General features: G+C 35.2%; 1 protein-coding gene across 3 annotated transcripts in view; it reads right to left on the bottom strand.

The window, feature by feature from the left end:
- The window catches only part of Actn (alpha actinin), a 307581-nt gene that overhangs the window by 162392 nt on the left and 120790 nt on the right, over positions 1 to 24399 (bottom strand). For all 3 annotated transcript variants that reach the window (XM_090386850.1, XM_090386853.1, XM_090386851.1), the window contains exons 3-5: positions 20823 to 21057; positions 7508 to 7594; positions 1010 to 1097 (exon numbers count right to left, since the gene is read on the bottom strand). In XM_090386850.1, the coding sequence (XP_090242976.1) occupies positions 1010 to 1097; positions 7508 to 7594; positions 20823 to 21057 (410 nt within the window). The remainder of the gene's footprint in view (positions 1 to 1009; positions 1098 to 7507; positions 7595 to 20822; positions 21058 to 24399) is intronic.

The raw sequence follows: 24399 nt of genomic DNA, 5'->3' as shown, positions 1-24399 counted from the left end.
GGTACCCTACAACCATAATGTATATATAGAAAATTATTTTAATGTTATGTGCAAATCTTTAATTTAACTTATGCTAATAATGAAAATACCGTGTACCCTGGGAGCGATGTATGTTGAATAAAGGGGGGAAGAACGGAAAAGAGTAACGTTATAAACAAAGTGCGAATTTTGAAAAATGCAAAATTTGAAAAGAACGACCAAGGTAGAAATAGCAGATTTTTGAAAAGAACGACCAAAGTAGAAATAGCATTGCAGTATCTTTTTATCTCTATTCAAGGATGCAAATTAAAGAATAAAAAAAAAAAAAAAGAAAATGGTTATTAGTTTAAAAGTATACAGATAACAGAAAAATATAAATTAGTTATCTGTTACCAACCTATCACATTATAAAAAGAAATTATGAAAGATACTGCAATGCTATTTCTACTTTGGTCGTTCTTTTCAAAAATCTGCTATTTCTACCTTGGTCGTTCTTTTCAAATTTTGCATTTTTCAAAATTCGCACTTTGTTTATAACGTTACTCTTTTCCGTTCTTCCCCCCTTTATTCAACATACATCGCTCCCAGGGTACACGGTATTTTCATTATTAGCATAAGTTAAATTAAAGATTTGCACATAACATTAAAATAATTTTCTATATATATATATATATATATATATATATATATATATAGCAGTTTAACACCATATCATTATGATAATTAAAACCATTGTGGCACATTGATACAAGTATTAATTACAAGTTGCATCAATAAATGATCTTATGATATCACAGAAACATTTAAAAAAATACTTAAAGTATAAAATAATGTAATTTTATGTAAAGCATTTAAGAAACCCAAGTGGAGGCAAGCTAATCCAGCTAGTATATTATAATCTCCTGAATACCTATTTTCTAAAATAGACAGGTATTTACTAATTTCTGAATATTTTTGAAAGTATAGGATATATAAATAATATCCAAACCAATATAGTATGCAACAATTAATAAATTAAAGTAGGCATTACCTGAGATGGAAATTTTGCACATTAACATTTTTATAAGGAGCTGTTTTCCTTTGACACCACAGTAAGAGACCTTCTTTTGCTGTCATCTCTATTCAAGGATGCAAATTAAAGAATAAAAAAAAAAAAAAAAGAAAATGGTTATTAGTTTAAAAGTATACAGATAACAGAAAAATATAAATTAGTTATCTGTTACCAACCTATCACATTATAAACTGTGCATATCATAAATCAAATACTCTTAAGAATTTGCAGCATGTAATCTGTAGCTTATACAGTCGGACCTCTCTTTAATGAACTTTCATATAGCGAATTTTTCTATGTAGCAAACTTTTTTGATTTTCCCTTGGTCATTACACTGAAAATAGTTTCTATACAATGAAGAAAATTTCAATATAACAAACTGATTTCGAGAGACCCGGGTACTCATTGTTCACACCTCTGGCCTTTAGGCAATAGAGCTGATGCTGTAGAAAGTACAAATTAAGAGACAAAACACTTTACAATTTAGTGGTGCCCGTAAAACTCTGAAGGAGGAAACTGGCCAACCGTGGCACAGGATAGAAAATTCATCTGTTGTTTTAGCCATTTAGCTATGGCTAAAAAATAAGAAGTAAAACCTATACATCCTATACACTACTGTACCGAGAAGTCACACCGGTCAACTGCTATCTATGTGTCCACAGCCATTGGCAAAGATCAGGGTATATTCCTGATGCGGATATCGGGTCTGATCAACCTGCTTTCTACTGTAAGCATCCTATTAGAGAATTAGGAAAGAGTGATTTTCCTTTATCCCAGAAATTCATCTGTTGTTTTGAAGAAATGAATCATCCACACTATCACTAAATTTCACACCTCTCTGTTTACATGGTAGGTACAAGTGGTCCCTAAATCAATTTTGTTTTAGCTGCTGTGCAAGTAACCTTACAGTGTCTAAGAGGAAATCCTTGAGTGTAGCATGAAAAAGTGTAAGTGCTTAATAGAGTAGTTGGTGGTGCTAAAAAAAAAAAAAGAAATATTTCTTTAAAATTTGGTATTCCTGCCGGTAGTGCATTAACCATTCTGAAAAACTGTTTCGTTTTCAAACTTTTTGATGAAATGGGACCTAGTCAGAAGTGTGCGAAACTATGCCTGTATGAAGATGTAGATGAAGCAGTTTATATGCAGATGAAGTTGATTTGAGACCAAAACGTGCCAATATCAGGGCCATTAATAAAAGGAAAGACTATGGAGTATGCATCTTTTCTGGGGCATAAAACATTCCAAGGCAGTTCTGGTTGGCTGGACAAATTTAAAGAGAATCATAGCTTACTCAAAAAAGTTATTTCTGATGAAAGTGAAGTTGCAATCAAAGGCTATACCCATTGGAAAGAAACAGTTAAAAAAATTTTTTGAACAGTAGATTTTAAATTCTGATAGAAAGATGACAAAAAAAACAGAAAAATCACGTTGATTGTCGACAACTGACCTGACTACCTTCATTTGGTAATTTCGAAATTTACAAGTGTGACACTTGTTTTCTTCCCTCCAAATACCTTGTCTGAACTGCAGCCAATGGGCCAAGGATTTGAAAATGCACTACCGAAGGCACATACTGAAAAACATTATACTGAGAATAGAAACCAACCAACCTATAGATTCTATTATAGATTTGCAGATGTGCATATCAGAGTTGGCGAAAGTGTGGAGTCAAGATGCAATGGAAACAATGATTAAGAATTGTTTCGGAAAAACAGGTTTTGCTAAAATGCTAATCAACAGTGATGAGAGGGATGAACTACTACAAGACATTGGGCAATCTTGGGAAGAGTTCCAAGCGAGGTTTGATCAGTGGAGAAATTGTTCTTGACAAATTTTTAGGAGTTGATAATATGTCATAGCAGCTGAATATGCGAGTGGCTCCAACATTTTTGAGAGTATTCAAAGAACTAGTTACAATATTGTGGATGAATTCCATGAAAATGAGGGCAATATTAAACCTTCCAAACAAGAAATATTAGCAGCATTTGAAAATTTGTGCCAAGGCCTTCAGTGGGAAGAAAATGTAATAGAAAATATATTTGAGTGTTTAAACAAATGCCAACGTTTTTATGAACGGTGTACAGTAGAATCCAGCATACAACAAAAAATAACCAAATATTTTACAGCATATTTCTTAAAGTGTACTAATATATTGTGCACATCATGTAAGTAGTCATTTCTTAATAAGTATGAATTAATAAATTGTTTTAAAAAGTTAGAAAAATTATTCATTCCCACTTATTTCTGATTTATTTCCCATTTTTTACTATATTTCTGAATTTACAGTATTTTTCACTGTTGAAAAGGTCATATTTCTTTATAACGAAATTTCTGTTTAATGAATTTTTTCAAGGGAACGATCAATTCCATTATATAGAGGTCTGACTGTACTTTCATTATGCTTAATTTAAATAAAGTGTAACATAACACTTTCATTAAGTTAAATTTTAATTTTATTAAATTAAGCATAATTTAAACTGTATAACATAGCAGCAAGTATGACCACAGTTTAGGAACAGATAAATACAAGGGCATATCAAAAAAGTAAGATTTACTTATCAAAAGATCGATCAAAAAAGTAAGTTTTTATCCCTCAGTAACAAACAATCACAGTGGGCTACAACTTAGAAATTCATTAGCATGTGGTCCCATCAACAGGTGGCAGGAAACTGCACATGCAAACTGATCTGTGAACTGACACACTGCATTGATCTGAACATGACAACAAAACTGAATGTGTGGGGATGAGGAGGGGAGAGTAGTAATGTAGTTTCTGTGGGCAAAACACACTTTAACAGTAGAAATCCACTAAGAAATTGTGGCAGTTATTTTTGGTTATTTGGTTTTTTTTTTTAGGAGCATTAGCAACTAAGTCCACATTGCTCCATGATATGCGGTGGTCATTCCCTGACCTTTCCACATCCTCCGTATTTGGTGGTGACGGGCTCGAACCCCGGTCTAATCAAGAAGCATGTGCTACGCACTGCTGCTCCTTCCCACCTGGCTACGGAGGCGCCAAATGTGGCAGTGTACAGCCCAATGTCAGTCGTGTCATGCTGGTGTAAAACAGAAGGAAGTGATGTCAGGAGTTCACTAATGGTCAGATGAGCACAGTGTATGAAACCAAAGCAGGAGTATATCCATGTTATCTGAAAATGTCAAAGATTTCACCTTTTACATGGTAGACCATGCATACACATCTAGACTGCTGGAAAGTCTGCAGCAAACTTCTTTTCAGTTGACAACCACACGAAAGCACACTGATAGCATTACTCACCAAACTGCAACAAGATGCACAAGCAGGTGAGTCACATCATTTGGGTCACATCATCATAAGCATTGAGACATGGATGTTTAACTCAAGGCTGAGGCAGAATCCATAGTATGGAGAAGTATCCTGTTCTTCCTTCCAATAAATAGTTCAGGATGGTTGCCATCAAAGAAAGATGAGGGCAACCATCTTTCGGAATGCGCAGCAAGTCATTTTGGTGGATTTCATTCCATATGGTGCAAAAATCAATTCAGCAGCAACATAATCAAACCATGCTGTATCAACCGAATAATGACACACTGACTGCTTGATACTGGGTGATTCTTCCCCATCCCTCCCTACAGCCTTGGCTTGGCATGCCTGACTTCCACTTTTTTCCCATGTTTAAAGAGGCATCTGCAAGAGAAATTCTTTCCATCAGATGAAGCTATCCAAGAGGAATGAGGCAACTGAAATGGCATCAGGACACATCTATACTGGCATGGCTTTTACAATTTGATTCACTGCCACGACAAGTATCTGAACAAGCATAATGACTATACTAAAAAATAGTTTTACTTTAATAGACTATTTATTTGTTGACAATGTTTATTTCAGCATCCACTTGCAATAAAAAAGGGGAGGACCTTACTTGTTAACTTCTTTCATCTAAAATTATTACGTATCTAACACATACACCAGGTGGTTACAAAATAAGTTTCCTTATTCTAGTATCAAAATGGAATGGTTAGAGATAGCACTGAAAATCAGTGGGTATGTCATTTAGGGTATGGGGAAGCAATTTGTAGAAGAAAAATTAGTTCAAATTTCTGCCACCAGGGGAGAAATTGGCACTGTAAACAAGAGATGAAATACTTAACTTAGGATTAGATTTTAATATCAGAACTTAGAAAACTACAGATATTGTTCTGTGTGCTTTCCTTCGCTTGAGATGACATTCTAAAAACGGAGGACTGTATGTGATAGTTTCGCGTAGCATCTCATTGGGGATGTTGGCTACATGCTGTTTAATGCTTGCTTTTAAATCAACAAGTGTCTATATGCTGCAACAGTAAACTCTGTCTTTCAGGTATCCCCATAGGCACCAGAATCACAGGGATTGAGATCTGCTGATCGAGCTCGTCAGAACTACAGAAAGTCTCTAGAAATGATGTGATCATTTTCGAATGTTGAATGGAGTAGTTCCTTCACTTGTCGACCAATGTGGGGAGTGGCACCATCTTGCATGAACACCACGGCCTCCAAGCATTGCCTTTCTTGCAGAGCAGGAATAATGTGATATCTCAGAAGAGCGCAGTACTATGCACTAGTTATCGTACACCTCAGGGGGCCATAGGGTGTGGACTTTTCAAAGAAAAATGGTCCAATTATAAACTCTGCTGTGAATCCACACAATACTGTAACATATGGACTTTGTAGTTGTCTTACATGTGCAACAGATGTAGAGAAGTTCCCCATATTCGGCAGTTTTGTGCATTTACAGCCCCATGAAAAGTGAAATGTGCCTCATCAGACCACAGGACCATTCAAGCCTATGTATCGTCAAGTTCCATACAAGCCAGAAATCGTAGAGCAAAGTCTATTTGTTGTTGCTGATCACAAGACTTTTAGTTCTTGCACTAAGTAAATCTTGTATGGGAACCAGCGTAAAATTATTCGAAGCACTTTATGTACAGTAGACCAAGGAAGGTTCGAGTCTCTTGACACACCTCTGGCACTACTGACTGGTAGTGTTTTGCATTCTGACCATTGCAACTGCAACTTCATCCACTACCTCTGTTCTAACATGTGGTTGTCCCCTGCCTGGAATTACACCTAACTCCCAGTCGCTTCAAATTTCTTTATTAGTTTTTGAAGCCCCACTGATGTCAAAGGTCCTCTATGCAAACCTTTAAATTTCCGATATTCACGTAGTGCTACATTACTGTTACTATTATTCTAGTAGAACAGTTTTACTAAAAGAGCACATTCCTTTTTTGTAAGAGCCATAATGGTTATTGACAGTGGCATTGGCTTTTCTGCTTTTATCTAACAGGATGTCATTTGCAGCACAAGCGGCATGTCTTGAAGTAAATGAAAACTTGTGCAACGCTGTTTTCTCCCTGGTGGTGGAAATTTGAACTGATTTTTTTCTTCTACAAAACACTTCCCCATACCCTAAATGACATACCCACCGATTTTCACAGCGCTAACTCTAACCAGGAGACCTTGACACTAGGGTCTCCTGAATAGGGAAACTTATTTTATAACACACCTGGTATACATATTCAAAGATCATGTTAACTTTTCTATATAAAAATTAAATATATACAGAATGCTTTTTATCAATGTACACAATGAAAGGCAAATCTATATGGAAGTAGATATTTTTTTTATATGCTTTTGCAGAATTAGTAAGAGATTGACCCCATCCCTGCTCATTTCACTTGCCAGTCCCAGAGACTGGCTGGCTGCAGCTAGCCCTGGCAGCTCCCAACAAATTTGGCCCCATCTGGTCCCCAGCAGCAATCACTACCTAGCTGCTTAGTGCCAGTCCACCCCACCACTGCTAACTACTGGTTTGTCAAACTGCCAATGTAACGAATGTATTTTGAAACTTAATGAATGATTTAACACAAATTTTGTATCTGAGAGACTAATTAAATGATAAAAAAAAATATCCTGTTACAGAGGCCACTGTATTTGCAGTGACCTCTCTGCTACTGTGATGTTGATATGAAAGGATCCTTTCATATCAACACCACAACAGTCCCATCTTCAATTTCAGTCTTTGTGGTGGCAAGCCAGAAAGTGAGAAAAAGAGCAGGGTTGATAATGCAACATCACTACATCTCTGTCCCCATCCTTGATTGGTTGTCAGCAACTAATATGCTTCCTGAGGTATTATTAGATTGTGTTACTGAAACCATACCCATGCTTCAGCATTAGTTACTAATTCACTAAGAAAATTATAACATAGAGAGAAATATCCCTTTATGTGGAGCAAAGTGTATACCAAATAGTTTCTTTCCAAATAGTTTAATTTGTGTCCAGGTATTGACTAGGAATATAAAATTCTTTTTATCAATGGACTTTGATATGAGAATTTCATTCCAAGTATTACTTGGCTCAAACGATCAGATATAGTCAATATTACTGATATCATTTAATATTTGGAAATTAGGTTTCTCTTATAAGTTGAAATATTTAAAATTTTATACGCATACCTTCTACTGATATATCCTGAATGGCAAATCTCAGAATAATGGTCCAGATTAATCCCAAAGTCATTTTGACATTGCCATCAACGATTTCTATAATAATGACACCATATTAAAACTGAATAATATCATATATTATAATTAATAATTCATAGCAATACAAATGAACTTTGTCATAAGATATTTTTTTACAGGATTATAACATAGATGAAAGTATTTGATAATTTCAAATACTTTCATCTATGTAATAATCCTGTTAACTCTAATTCAAGAAGTTAAGAGAGGATTATTAAAAAGGATATTTTAAAATGAAATTTCTACCATATTCTCAATACATTGAACATAACAGTCAAATGTTGCTAACATTACTTATAAGTATCACTTTATTCAAGATTATATATTTCAGCATGAAACAAAATAGTTACTATTACACAACTCAATTCTAATGAAAATTCTCAGGAGCTGCCACTAAAAATATTAATTTTCATAATACAATTTTTAGAGTGCTGCTTTAAAATTTTAGTACACAGCTTTAAAATATAAGAATGGGTGCAGAAGAAACAAGGAACAAGTAAGCTTGGTGAGAAAGAACACTGGCTATCCCCCTTGAAGTGAATTATGAGGAAACAGATAACTGAATAATGAAAAAATGAAGTAATACACACTGGATTACATTTCAGGCAAGTTCATTTTTTTTTTCTTAAATGAATTAAATATTTTCATTCTCTGTGATTAACAGAATTGAAAAATGAACTAATTAACTTTTTATCAAATAATTACTAATTAATAATTAAATAAAAGTAATTATTTTCATTTCACTGAACATACCTAACAACTTAATATTCATTGAATTTTTGTAATGTACTATTATTTACTTTATTTACTTCCTCCTGGCTTTTAATAAACATTGAAATCCAATAAATATGTCACAGATCTTCAGCAGTTAACAAAAAAAAAAAATGATATTTAGTTATTTTTATGTTTAGTGAACTAATAACAAAAAAAAAAAAAAAAAAAATCAATCAGCCTTTCCAAAAGCAACCACTTTCATATGTGAAATGCATAAGCAAAGAATAATATTTTATTATTTATTTTTTTTTTTTCCATATCTGCCATATTGTCCATTTGTATCTCCAATCACTAGACTTTATTTGCTTTCGCAACAAACACATGGATAACCCATATGACAGGTATGGAAAAAAAAAAAAAAATATATATATATATATAAAATAATTGCCAGATTTCTATTTGTCTAATTTCAATAATATTGGAATGGCTGAACAAATCTTTCTAAAAAATCCAAATAAAAAATATCACAAACATGTTTAAAAAATAACCTGCCAAATTATAAGATAAAAAGTCAAGCAATAAAACACATACAACAACAATATTCACTACTTTATTATTATTTATTATTATATTCATTAGGCCAACTTGTATTTGAAACAAGCCCTGCTGAAATAAATATAATTCTCTCCCCCATCTCAATCATATAATTAAAATTAGAGTAATCCATGGATTTTCTTTGTTTAATTAAAATTATGTACATTCACCTAATAAATGTCAATAAAATTAACATTTATTAAATTAATGTAACATAAAGGACATTTATTCAATGACATACAGTGAAATTCTAAGGGAAGAAGCCCTCCTATGTGCTGCAATACCATTATAACAGTTTTTCATGATTTTTTTAATAGACCATCCTCATTTTATTCACATGCAATGTTTACATTTTTCTGCTTTTAGCCATCTGACTGAGCCCTATGCACTCAGGAAAATTTTTTTTTTTATCTGGCAGAGATAATATTTCTGACATTTTAAAGTTTTTAAAATCTATTAGTTTAAATACTTTTATTTAAAGAGGGCATTTTAATTCACAAAACTTTACTTTTATCCACTGTTCTAATGTGGTAACCTAGTTATAAGTTACCAAGAATGGATATCTCAACTTGGTACATTATGGCCCAAGCTGCCAATGTATCATAAGAAATAAAACAACCAATCATAGTGAAACCCCTTAAACAAAATCTACTTGGGCAATATCAATGCCAATTTATGAATTACTCAATTATTGTGATTCCAATCAATCTGCATCATTGTTTTGTTATTGAAGTTTGGTCGTAAAAAATAAAAAAATAATAAAAACAAGTGTTTTATGCCTATTTGTGCATATTAATTATCTAGTGTTTTTAAATTTAAAAACACTAGATAATGTTTATTATCTAGTGTTTTTAAATGTACTGAAAATCAGCAGCACCTCTATCGTCAACTGCCAAACTGCACCTATTACATTTGATCCACAAGTCTCTCAATGGAAATGTTTGCTTGCTTCAGATGTTGCTTATCTCTCAGTGGCATCCACTCACAATAGTGAGGTTTATTTGTTTTTAGATTTTTTAAAGTTTTGCTCGCCAACAGTGAAGATAACACCCAAATGCAGGCATTTTTAACATGTGAAAAAAAAAAAAAGCACGTCTAAAGTGCGGCAGCAGGGGGGGGGGAGGAATATTTTAAATATGTTTTTAATACAAAAATGGATTATCCATAATTGTGTTCATAATTAAATGGAAAAACAGAGGGTAGTATCAAAAAGTGAAATAATTAAATTTTTTTAATGCCAATTTCAAGGTTATAAAATTGTACATCTGTCTTATAAGAAAATTTGTGCATCTGTCAGAGGGTCAGAAGGCAGACGGGATATATTTGAGAATGAAAGAGCTTTAAAAGTTTCTTCATTGGTTTTAAAGTAGTGGCCAATAAATATAGATGACAGTTGCAAATGTCATTTTCCTAGCTTAGTGTTAGGATATCCTAATATGAAGTAACAATTTTATAATAAATAAATAAAATAAATTTCCAATTTACAGTACAGCCAGGGCTATACTTTACAACTTTACAGACTTCACTTTATAGACTTTACAACTTCACTGAAAAAAAAAAAAAAAAAGAAAAAGAAAAAAAAAAGCAGCTTTTCCCATATATGCCATTATCTCCCATATGGAACCTCCATATGAGGGACCTATCCAATTTATATAAAAAGTTTTTACTTTACTTAAGAATGCTCCACCTTCACACAATGAGTTTCCTCAATACTGCACCTACTTGAAATGAATAAATTAATATTTATTTTAGAAAAAATAAACTCTAAAGGGCATAGATTTCTAAATGGAATAAAGTGTCAGTTTTACAATATATGTTTTGGTATTTTCCTACCTACTTACAAACTTTATAAGTAGGAAGTAAGTGTAAGTGTAAGACTAAGAAAACTTGTAAGGAAATATAGCACTTAAATATCTCTAAGTCAAGGAAAGTGCACTGTGCAATACCAGGGCTACCCACCACCTTGAGTGTTATCTTAGTGATCCTTTGGTGCAGACTGGCCTAGTTCATTCAGAGGCTAAGAAGGCTCCACTTCCACTGAAGTAGGGAGATGGTTGTGGAATGACATGGGGGTAAGTAAGTGGCTGTTTAAGTATTCATGCATTTACTGACTGATTCAGAAACATCACTTTCTTTGCAATGTTTCTTACATCATAGGGAAAACTACCATTGACATTTTGCTGACCTTCCTCCCTGCTCTATTTTTTATAGAATTGAGACATCCATTTTCTTAAATGTCAATTATAACAAGAATACCTATGTAGTTATCCTGAGATAGATCCACGGTACTAAAAAATATAAAATAATGTGAATTAATATTTTTCGTATTAAATCCAGGATTGGTAGGAAATGATATATCCATCTTATTCCCTAGTCATCTTATTCCTTAGTTAGGAAAGTACAAAAGTAGCTAAGGTAACCAAGTATCAGCATACTATGTTTGTAAATTTCATTTCATTCTATGCCATTTTGTCTGTTTGTACAATGACAAACCTGAGTTTTCAGGGAAAAAATCCATATAACTTTCACCAGAAACCAGCTAAATGACCCATGGCATAGAAAAAAATTATCATAAAAATTCTCCGGATGGGTTCAAGCACAGACCTTTTCCACATAGTGACCAGAACACAAATAAAAATCAATGGTTAGGATAAACAGTCTTGTGTTTACAGTTCTCCCAAAAATCCAGTTACATTCACATTATAAAAGTGCTTATTGTTTTCTGAAAATCCGGTTACATTCACATCCACAGCTCCCACCATATAATTGGTATGGCAAATGGCATCAACTATTTTCATTTGTTCAACTTAGTCACATAATCCATTTGAACAAGCAGCACAAATAACATGTAGTGCCGACACGTTATTTTGGTCATCTAGAGGACAGCCAAAGTATAACTAATCAATTTTCTGAATATCTGTTGTGACTATACGATTGTGATTTAGTTAAGAAAGAACCCCACACACCACCACCACCATTTGTTTGGGGTAATTTTTGAACTTTCGAGGCAAAAAGATGATGAATGTGTTTCAATAATTCACTGAATCCTATCCAAAACAATTTATAATCAAATAATTAAATTATGAAATAAAACGGACAGAGAAAGAATTACAAAAATAGAAACATACACAATAATAAATAAATAAATTACATTTATGTACATGTCCATTTACTGGCCAATTCAGAAACATCAATTTCTTTGCAATGTTTCTTACATCATAGGGAAAACTACTATTTGACATAGTGGATAATCATAACTCACCTGAAGATTCTTTTCTTTGTCACCATTGTACCGATCTTAAGTTAAAATTTCGTGCATTGCTGGAACAATTTGAATCACTGAAAAAACAGGTGCCTGCCCTTGAGAATAATGTAACTGGGAGCTCATCAGGGACTCAAGACTCTAGTAACCTAACAAGTGATGCACTCCCGATTCAGGCCCCAGAACAGAATAACCAAGTGAAAACTACTCTGGTTCAAAAAAAACTTAGTTCTATTAGGAGACTCCATTGTCAGGGAAACAGGAAATATTTTTTGTAATAAGGATAAGTGGACTAGAACCAGGGTATGTCTACTGGGAGCAACTATTAATGATATCACCAACAGACTGTCAGATTTTAAGGAGGATAAAAAGAATATTATTATTCATGTGGGGACTAATTACATTAAGTATATACGATCTGTTCTTAATCTGTTTCTTAATCTGTTCTAATGTAATTAGTATATATACTAATTACATTAAGTATATATATCTTAGACAAATATAGGACCATGCTGAAGAAATGCCATGAGTTAGTTCACAATGTCTACGTGTCTGCAATTCTGCCCAGGCACGATAGGAGGAATTATAACTTAAGACTTGGACTCCGCAAGACTTTTGGGGGGAATTTCTATCAGCCTGGCCTGCACTTGTAGGTAGAAGGAATCTGTTTTGTAGAAATGGGATACATTTAAACAAAGATGGTGCAAGAGTTATTGTCAGTATTACTGAAGATACCTTAAAGGTTCAGAGAAAATGCCAGTTTGGAGGGGGGGGGAACAAGGGTAATACAGATATGCATTATCTGATAACACTGGTCAAAGTAATGATTGCACATACTTCGAGTTATTGTTTGTTACTGGAACAGAACATATTGGCAAGGTGTTCTGAGGGCAGAAATGTTTCAAATGATCAGGTAACTAATGCCAGGGAAGCAAGCTTTAATAACTTTAAAGGATGTGTCAGGGTAGTTAATTATACAAGAACATTAAGTCTTAATTGTTTACACAGTAATGTCAGAAGTGTCATCAATAAAATGAATGAATTTGAATTGTGGTTAGAATAAGTAATGCTGACATAATAGGGCTTACAGAAATGTGGCGCCACCCCCAGAGATAGGGGATTATGAGTTTCAGTAAGGTGTGTATAACATATTTAGGAAGGATAGAGAAGATAGAAGGGGTGGTGGGGTCATGCTTCTTATCAAAAGCAGCCCGAGTGCAATGAAAGCTTTCCTGGATTCAGATGTTTCGCATGCTAGTATAGAATCTGTGTGGTGTGAGATAGTTGGAAGCAAAGGTATAATGAGAGTGGGAGTAATCTATAGGCCAGATGATTGTGAAAATCATGATAAGAGCTCTACATGCAAATTGAATGGGCAAGTAAGGATCAATGTCTTATTATGGGTGATTTTAATTTTGCCTCTAATTGATTGGAGCAAATGGGAAAGAAACTCCATATAGGGACAAAATTTTTAAATCAACCAGATGACTGTTATTTGTATCAACATGTCAGGGAAAGTACTAGAATATTCTAGACCTCATCATCACCCACGAACCAGATGCAGGAAGTGATCACGGAGTTCTACAGCGGACAATGAAGAGAGAGGGAGTTAAACAGTAGTTAAAGGCAAAGGAATGGGTTATAATTTCAGGAAAAGAAATTATGACAGCTTAATAAATGGGTAGATATCTCACAGAGAGTGAACACAATTGATTTATGGTATACCTTTACAACATTAATCAGAGAAGCCTTGAATGCTTATATACCATTAAAAAAAAAAATACTCCATGAGAAAGATTCCTAGTTGGATGAATAAGGAAGTTGCCAGATTAATTGAGCAGAAAAAGATGGCATGGAAAAGTTACAGAGCAATAAAAAGTACTGAAGCCTATAACAGCTACAAACTGATATGGAATAGTGCCACAGAAAAGGTTAGGCTGGAAAAGGCAGATTATGAGAAATTGCTGGCAAAGAGTGGGGATAAGGAATTCTTCACATATATAAATGCAGAGAAGAGAAGGACAAATCAGATCGGACCCTTATGTAATGGGCATGGGATATTTTCAGAAGAAAAATCCTGTCAATGAGAAATTATGGAAGTAAAGTTGAAAAAAAAATGTAATTAATGATGTTGAAATTTCACGTTTATTTAACGAAAAAACTTTCAAGCCTACAGGCAAGTAAGGCTCCAAAGGAGGCAGCAAGTGAGCGCATTGAACCATTGAGGCTAATTATGAGAACATCACTAGACTCAGGAGTGATTCCACTGGATTGGAAAAGTGCTAACATATCTTCAATACATAAGGGCGGTTCTAAGAGTGAAGTGGCAAATTACTGGCCGGTCAGTCTAACTTCAGTAGTGAGGAAAATCATGGAGACTATGATCAAGGATGAAGTGGAATTCTATGAAATGGAATTCCGAAGAATACTCAGCATGGTTTTGTAAAGGGAAAATCATTTAACTAATCTGATTAGCTATTTTGACTTAGGGAATAAGAGCTAGACTCACTCAAGAACTAGACTTAGGGAATAATTTTGACATGGTTTATTTGGATTTAACCAATGCATTTGACTCAGTCCCACACGAGTGGTTACTTTATAAGCTGGAACAGGTTGGCATCACAGTGAAAATCCTTAGATTGATAGCTAGATGGCTTCAGGGCAGGAGGCAGAGGGTTGTGATAAATAGTTATTCCTCAGAGCAAGAAAACAAACTTATACAGCATCAACCAAAAAAAAAAAAAAAAAAAACCCTTCCCATTTCACTGATCCATTCATTCCAAATGTTTGTCTAATTCTGCCTTGAATTTATTTAAGCTATCAACTTCCACAACAGATGGAAGTTTGTTCCAGCAATCAACTACCTGCTGGCTAAAGGCAAACTTCAGCACATCTATTCTACAACTGTCTTTCCTCAGTTTGAATCTATGCCCCCCCTCAAGTTTGTAATCTGAGCAAGAAGAAGAATCCCCTCAGCATTAAGCCTGCTCAACCCATTCAAGGACTTATACACCTCAATCAGATTGCCTCACAGGTGCCTAGTCTCCAGAACTTAAACCTTTCTTCATAAGAGCACCCCTTTGTTTCCTTCACCAGTCTTGTTGCCCTTCTCTGTACTCTATATCCTTCCTAAAACGAGGCTTCCAGACCTGTATGCAGTACTCAAGGTGTGGCCTGACCATTGCCTTATACAAAGGGATGATCACCTCCTTATCCCTGCTCGCAAAATTCCTGTATATTATTGACAAGACCCCATGACAAGACCCTACTCTGGCAGCCTGTCTGAACTGCTCAGAAAACAATGATGAAGGGTAGAGGGTGTGACATCTACATTTGCAGATGATGTAAAGATTGGTAGAGTAGTTAATGATCACTACCAAGCAGAACTTCTTCAGAGTGACCTAGACAGACTTCAGGGATGGTCAGAAAAATGGCAGCTATGATTTAATCCAGCAAAGTGCAATGTATTACACCAGGGAACAGTATCCCCAAAATAACTTATACACTTGGTGGAGTTGAACTAAATCCGGTAGTGGAGGAAAGGGACTTGGGTGTTATGATACAGTCAGACATGAAGTTCTCCAAGCAACGTAGACAGGTTGCAGTGAAGGACCATGGTGTCCTATCGATGATTTATCGAACAATTGCTAGTAGAGATAAGGATGTCATAATCCCATTATATAAGGCTATTGTTAGACCACACTTGGAATACTGAAGTATGAAGACCACACCTAAAGAAAGACATTGTGCTTCTTTAAAGCATCCAAAGATGGGTAACTCACCTGTTGGGATCAGCAAAAGGGCATCCATATGAGGAAAGACTTCAGATGTGTAGGTTGCAGAGCTTGGAAACTAGGCACCTTAGAAGAGACTTGAGGATGAAAATCTATCCTTTCTGTAGACGTTGTACTCCCCAAATTCCAGTTCTGCATCCCTTATATCTGTGTGACACCACGTCTCTGATATCCCAACAATATCTGCCTTTGATGTTTTGAGCAATACCTCAAATTCATCAAATTTATTTACTAAAATAAAATGAAATGAAAATTTCACGGTTATTAATGATTCTAGAACTAGGGGCCATAATTTCAAGTTATGTGGGAAGGGGGAGATGTTTAAACTGGATTGCAGGAAGTTTTATTTTAGCCTGCGAGTTATAAATTACTGGAATAAGTTGCCTACATAAGTGGTAGAGGCTGACAGTTTGGAGAAATTCAAAGGTCAGCTGGATAATTACCTGTGTAAATGCATTGGTTGTCTATTTCCTTTTCTGTTATTATTTATTTTTTAAAAATTTTCTTCTTATTATTATTTTAAATTTTTTTGGCTGGTGCAGCATAAGCCATAGCTTCCTTGCACTATGTGGCCATTGCTAATACTAGTACATTGGCTGAATGGTTATGCGATTGTTATAATCATTTTCATTAAAATAACTATATGTACTAGAGGATTAACCAAAAACAGATTTGGAATTAGCACCCATACACCTAGCTAGTACATATATATATGATCAAATTAATCCAAAAATTAAATAGAGAAATAAAAATTACTGAACAACAACTAACATACCACAGTTTATTTGAAAACTGCAAATTTGCAGTATTGCACTACTTTTCAGACTCTGTCTGCTACAATTATTTCATACAAAACTATAATAATTATCTTTGGTTAATGTTGTATTTATGTTAATATTTTCCTTTACCCTTTGCATTATTTATCCTCTTAATCGAAGGCCACTGTAGCCTAGTGGTCAGGCGCGCAGGTGCATAAGTACACGTGTCTTGAGTGACCGGGGTTCAAGCCCGTGACTGCTGAATACGGTGGTGTTTCTTGTATTCTGTGTATCTTGTAAACTCCTCTGACCATTTGGTCGACCCGGAGTATAAACAGAAAATTTATTTATTTATTCATTTATTTTTAATACATTGTGATAATAAAATATTTATGGGTTAGCTGTGCATGAATTATTAGAATTTATTATCAATTTTAATGCAAGTATATAACAACTGTATTGCTTCTTCTGCAAGATGCAAGCCATAAAATTGTGAATGATACCTCTACCTTTAGCAGTTTCATTCATTTATATATATATAAAAATCTTTGTTTTGCCACTGTCCATGGTTGGTGCTGGCCTTTAAAAACACTCCCTAGATTGGTGCCACACTCATGTTCTTTAACTCTGATGAAAACAGTTTGGAGATATGTTGATTCAGAGAATCTTTTCTCCACCCATTCGAAGGCCAATTCCTCTGAGCACGGCACTATTACACCATTGCCGTGCATTAACTTTGTGATGAAAGGTTTGCAGGTGGCAGCTTATTCATGGAAGCTCCAGTATACAGAAGCAGTAGTCTGTATGTGTGTACTAACTGCTTTCTCCTGTATTCATGAATCTCTTAAACAACTTCTCTGAAAAGTTAGTCATGTTTTGAAACATTGAGAAGCCTTATATATATATATATATGGACTAGCTAGGGTATATATTGACTTGTCAGGGAGAAGTTTATAGTACAGTACTGTTTCATCACAGTTGTACAATTGTTCATCTGTGAATTCACCAACTTGAATCATGTTATGCAGAAATTCAGGAAATGCTTCTCCTGTTGTAATGTCACCAAATGCGGATTCACCTAAAGACTAACCTTGGATGTCCCATGACAAGCCTTCCATCTCCAAGGCCACCTTCAGAAGCTTTAAAAATGTTTCATCATCTCCACCAAGTACTTTATGAAATTTAATTGCCTGTGCTTTCAAAATTATCCCATTTATTAATTCCTTAACTGTGCTTCTGTAGAAACCACTTATATAAACATTGGTCCACATTGCTATTTCACAAAGTCTAGTTTTCTTTCTGTGGAGGCCTACTTCATCTTCTGTAGATTCTATGAATGAATGAAAATTTTCTTCCTCTTTCATCCAACTGCAGATTGTTCCTTCTGGAATTCCACACTTGCAAAATATACTGCATTTTATTTTGCCACTCAACTCTCAATAATCTTTTAACTTTTCTTCAAATGTATAATTTTTTATTTTGATAGCCTTTACTTCAGTTCTACTGATTTACTCATTTTGCAATGTGTTTATTTCTGACCCTAGAATTTACCATGTTTTGAGAAACTAAATCAAAACCAAAATGTCTGGCCTATTATAGTGCCAAAGTGAAATCATGTGTCAGTGTATGTATATTTTAATCTAGATTAGCCATTAGCAATTTTTGCTATCCTAAGTGTGACTTATAGTTGAAGAAAAGGTGTCACGTGCTGTTGTTCACAAAAATTTGTTTTGCAACTAATGTAATGCACTTTACAAACAGTAGCCATATTTTCCTCCACAGGTAGCTGTTTGTTATTAGTGTTCCATGGATATACTCTTTTTTATTACAGCTCTAGCTGAGGGGAGAAACTGGGTGTCTACATTAATTAGTTTCTGATGAGTCCTGTTGTTTACAAAAATTACTCTGCAAATGAATATATCAAGGTGAATATACAGCCAATTTTTAGCTAATTGCACCTCTTAGAAATATGGTAGCAAGATGTACAATAGATATGAGTATATACAGTATTTGCTTTTTCCTGTTTCCAATATGAAATTGCTAGTTCTCTGAACACTCCATTTTTTCACAATTTGTTCTGGAGAATATGATCCCACCGGTGGTTAGTGAAACTGCAGTATGAAGAGGCACATACATCGAGGTTGCACTGTACATAAAAAACAAGAAGATAATTCTTAATTTAGAAATCAAATCGATTTAAATTACTATCAAAAAGTAAACAGTAAACAGATATGCATTATGATTGAAGGGGAAAAAAAAGGTCATCACTAATACAATTCTTATCCATCAGTTCAGAATTGCATCATAAAAATTACTTAACCAGAAGTCCTTTGCTCCTATCAGCATAAAAAAAAAGAAAAAACAGTTATAGGACAATTCAAATTAAGTTTACTATCTACTTCCCATAAAAATACTTTTATAATAAAATAAAAGAATAAATACAATGAGTCACCTACACATTAGTAACATTCCATTACGCAGGAATGGACTGGTCTGTGATGCTAACGAAGGCTCAAAGTCAGGGGCTTATGAGATTGCAGTTAGCACGCCTGGTGATGAGTTCTTGAGTGCCTGTGAGGAAGAATGGGTTGGCTTTCAGATCTTTCTAACTTCAAATGTGGAATGATTGTGGTGGCAAGATGTGATATGCAGCTGCCAATATCTTCACAACGGCTAAAATGGTCAAGTGCTCCTGTTCTGTGGTGTCATGAGACTACCATGACTGGCTCAACACCAGTTGAACAGCCAGCCAAAGGTCACATGTGGGACAATCACATGTGGTTGACATCTAGACAACAACTCCATGGGTTTCTTTTTGTCTACAATATCATAAACTCTTATCGATTCTCCATCTCTTCTTGAACAAATATCTTTCACTATATTCCATTTGAATTCCTGCTATAAAATTAATTTCTCACTGCCCATTCCTCATACTCATCACTTACTCGGTAGTCCTCTGTTTCATTTCCTTCAGGTATTGAATAATTACAATATTGATTTTACTCTTAATCCATCTATCTATAGGAATTTGCTCCTGTTTTCTTAATGTGAATTTTTTATATATTTTAATTCTAGTTTTGTACTGATTATTACTGTTTTGTATTTTCTGCAACTCCTAACATTCTCACCTTTATTTAGGATCTGTGTGCCCTGTGTGTGTGTGTGTGTGTGTATATAAATAAATAAATAAATAAATAAATCTGTGGTGAGCACTGTGCATCATAACACAGCAGCAATGTGACACAGTGGCCCAACTAACCACCCAGTACAACATGGGAACAGTAAGAGCAATATTCACCACATGGACTATATGCCAGGCATTAGCTCATATCTATGGTAGTTGACAGTGCTCACAGGTACCCATGCTCACTGCGAGACACAAGAAACGGTGCCCTGCATGGACACATCAGCACCAACACTGGACAATTGACATGAGGAAATCTGTTGCTTAGTCTGATCTGATGAATCTCATTTCAAAAAACTATCATACTGATAAGTGTATCCACATTTGGAGAAAGCAACATGAGGGCATAGCACCTGGATGCACTGTTGGTGTTATGAGCTATTTTTGTGTCATGCCCTGGGTCCTCTGATCACCATTAAACAATAGCTCAATGGGAATCCCATCTTTTTATCATCACTTACCAAGTTAGTATGTTGTCTCCACGATGCCAATGTATGCAGACAACTCCGGTATCTTATCAACAAGGCAATGTACCATGCCACAAGGTCTGACAGGTTGCTAACTGGTTTCAGGAACATAATGAATTATCTGTCCTCCCATGGCTGCCCAACAAACCCAATCCAAATCTAATTGAGAATTTTTGGTACCTACTGGTAAAGGAAATTCGATGCTATGAACTTCCTCTCTTTCTCCTGACAATGTGCAGGCATTACTGAACACATTGTACAATGCATGGGTAGTGCTACCACAGGACACACTGAAATGCCTTGTGGAATCCATGCCAAGATGTGCTGGGCTATATTATGGAAAAAAAAAAAAAAAAAAGAGTGGCCTAGGATGTAGATATTGCTAATGCAAAGCCAACTCAGTGTATATGGACCTATGATATTACAAATTACCCACACCTGAGATAAAATTAATTTAAATTGATAATACTAACCTTCTGCACCTATAGATACAAGTTTCACACCCTTGCTAGCTATAAAATCTAGAGCTTTGTTAACATTTGCAATTTTATGAAACCTCATCTTGCCACGGTCAGGTTTAGGTAAAGTTTCTCCTGATATAACTTCTAGTAGCAGCATTAACTTTAAGCCATTTCTGAAATCCTCTTCAATATTATCAATTTGGGTCCCAGCTTTACGTAAATGTGAATTGCACCAGGCAGTGAAAGTCTGTAAGTTAATGAGGAAAAAAAAAAAAAAAAAACATGAGTACAAAATTTACTTTACATGACAGAAAAAATAAGTTAAAATTAAATACACAGTAAATTTGAATAATATCTTATTTTGTTATTTACTGTTCTAAGGTTTATTCAACAATATTAAATAAAAATGAAATATTAAAGATATTATACAGGGTCATCCAATTAATATGCAACCTAGTTTGCTTTGGTGTAATTAAAATTAACAGTTTTGAATGCAGTAGGATCTTAAAGTGCAGAGAGTACATGATCCTGCTCATATCGAAAATCTGCTGACGAGGCTAGTAGGGGCCAGACGTGTTCAAAGCCGCTACGTGGATTTTTCTTATTTATTGATTTGAAATTATTGTTTTTCTAAAACTTTTGATTTAAATTTAGTAGTATAGCATTATTTTGTGATATTTCTGATTAATCTGGTGTATTTATTCTTTACTCGGCCTTGTAATTGCATAAAAGTATCGGTAAGGGTATCGAATCCACGTGTTACAAGTTACAACTCCGCTGAACGAGAAGTTTTTTTTAGCCATATTTAGCCGCTTATTGAATATTTTTTACATCAAATTATTTTTTGTAAGTAGCTTATAGACCTAGTAAGGATCGTTAGTTTATTCTGAATCTAGAGAGCGAGATTTGAAAGTTAATTAATACTTAAGTGTCCATAGATTACCGTTCGTAAATTCCCGCCTTTGTCTTACGATCGTTATATATCGAACCTAGATAGCGTTAGTATAGTATAGGTTATAATATTTTCAGCGATCGGTAAAATCTATTAAACTTGAACTTCGTTGGCATTTAAATTGCACTTTAACTAAATATATATACCGACTTAGATTACAAACGTAACATAATTAATTAATACATAACTGATACGGAAGTTATATAAAGGGAACTCGGAGATAGTTAATACTTGACACTAAAATATATATATACCATTATAACTGTGTTGGGAGATAAGTTAGGGTTATAAACTGAAATTGAAATTTTATTTAAATTAAAAGTAATCATGACTCAGACCAGAGCAGCAAAACAAAAGGCTCAAGCTAATGGAAGTGCTGTGGCTCAGAGGAGAACTGAGGGGGGCAGTTGCCTTCTGAATCACAGCCTTCTAAAATGCACAGCTTGCATGATGTTTGTGGAGCATTCAGGTACGGGACATGATATTGCCATGGGGGATGTCGTGTGTGCACGCGATGCAAGGAGTGTATCGAAATCAGGCAACAACTCAGCGTTCTTATGGGCCTATATGAGAGCTTGAAGGACAGGGTGGATGCCCTCGAAGGAACTAAATTGAGGGGCCTGTCAAGCTCTCAGCTGCCCACATCAACGCCAGAGCTTGCACTTGGTCATCGTGAAACACAGCGGCAACCCCCAAGGCAGAATGCGCTGGTCCCAAAGGAACTAGTAGTTGTTGGTGACTCTATTGTCAGGGAAACGGGGAACATGCTTTGTAAAAAGGATAGGTGGAACAGGACCAGGGTATGTCTGCCAGGGGCAAAGGTTGATGACGTAGAGCAGATATCATCTTTTAAGGGCACAAAAGGTGATATAGTTGTACACGTTGGCACTAATGATATCAAGAGTAGGAGACCGGCAGAATTGCTTAACAAGTACAGGTCACTGTTGAAAAAAAGCAGTGAAATAGGGTTCAATTTGAAAGTGTCTGCAATTCTGCCCAGACACGATAGGAGGCAGTATATGATGAGAGCCTTGTCGATCAATTCGGCCCTGGAAAGATTGTGCAAGGCTCAAGGGGTAGAATTTTTTTCAGCCTGGACTGTACTTGTTAACAGGAGAGATTGCTTCTATAGGGATGGGATACACTTAAATAGAAAGGGTGCAAGAATATTTGCTGATGCTATCGAGGCAGTGTTAGGTGGGTCAGAATACTGCTAGCTTGGGGGGACACAAAGACGAATAGATTAACAGTAGCCACTGGCAGAGGTGAAAGAGATTCTTGCACTGCTTCTATTGGAATGAGCAGAAGCCTGAAAAACAAGATTCAGGATATTTCAGAGACTGCTGGGAGTCATTGCGGTACAAGTAAACACATGGGTTGTGTTAGGGTAACTAAGAATAGAAATAGGTGCATGTATACTTGCGTGTACACCAATGCTAGGAGTTTAGTAAATAAATTTGATGAATTTGAGGTATTTCTCAAAACATCAAAGGCAGATATTGTTGGGATATCAGAGACTTGGTGTCACACAGATATAAGGAATGCAGAACTGGAATTTGGGGAGTACAACGTCTACAGAAAGGATAGACTGGATAGGAAATACATAAAATCCAAGGAAGTGAAGCCAGTGGACATCACAGGATAGTGCAGTGTCGAGTCAGTTTGGTGTGACATAAGCATTGGGAGATCAAAATTGAGAGTAGGAGTGTGCTATAGGCCTAATGACTCTGATGAGTATAATAAGAAACTGTACAGGGAAATAGAGTGGGCCAGTAAATCAGAGAGTCTTATAATGGGAGATTTTAATTTCCCAGATATTGACTGGAGTTTGGGGGCTGGTCACTCACACACTAGCAAGGCTTTTGTGGATTTATTGGATGATTGTTTTCTACATCAGCATGTTCGGGAGGCAACTAGAGGGAGGAATACTCTTGATTTGATTATCAGCAGTGACTCTTCATGCATTAAGAATCTGCAGATAAATGAACCACTAGGTGGCAGTGATCACAGTGTTCTGAAGTGGGATTTACTCAAAGAGGTAACTACCATTAGGGGTAAAGGGAAGGGTTATTGCTTTCGTAAAGGCAACTACGATGGACTGAGACAGTATTTAAATTCTATACAGTGGGACAAACTGATGATGTTACCAACAGCAAATGCAAAATGGGAAGCATTCAAAGAACTTATCTTGGAAGCTACTAGGCTTTACATATCAACTAAGAAATATTGTTCAAGGTTTAGGCTTAAATGGATGTCAGATGAACTGATGAGGCATATGGCAGAGAAGAAACATGCATGGGATACATACAAATTAACACATGACACAGAAGCCTATGATAGATACAAGTTGATCTGTAACCAAGTTACAAAGGAGGTTAGGCAGGCGAAGGCAGAGTACGAGAAATCTTTGGCAAGGAAATCTTTGGCAAGGAACTCTTTGCTGTTTTTCTTTTGGCAAAGAAAAACAGCAAAGAGTTCTTTACTTATGTAAACTCTAGAAGGAAGGGGATGAATCAGATTGGTCCACTTGATATCGATGGGTCAACTGTTGATGATCCTGCTCAGGTAGCTAACAAACTAAATAAATATTTTGCATCGACATTCACACATGAGGAATTATTTAGCGAGGGGAAAGCT

The sequence above is a fragment of the Mastigoproctus giganteus genome, chromosome 12 (genome assembly GCF_048544385.1).
Source record: "Mastigoproctus giganteus isolate SK-2022 chromosome 12, ASM4854438v1, whole genome shotgun sequence".
NCBI lineage: Eukaryota > Metazoa > Arthropoda > Arachnida > Uropygi > Thelyphonidae > Mastigoproctus > Mastigoproctus giganteus.
This window is presented reverse-complemented; position numbering and strand designations above follow the sequence as displayed.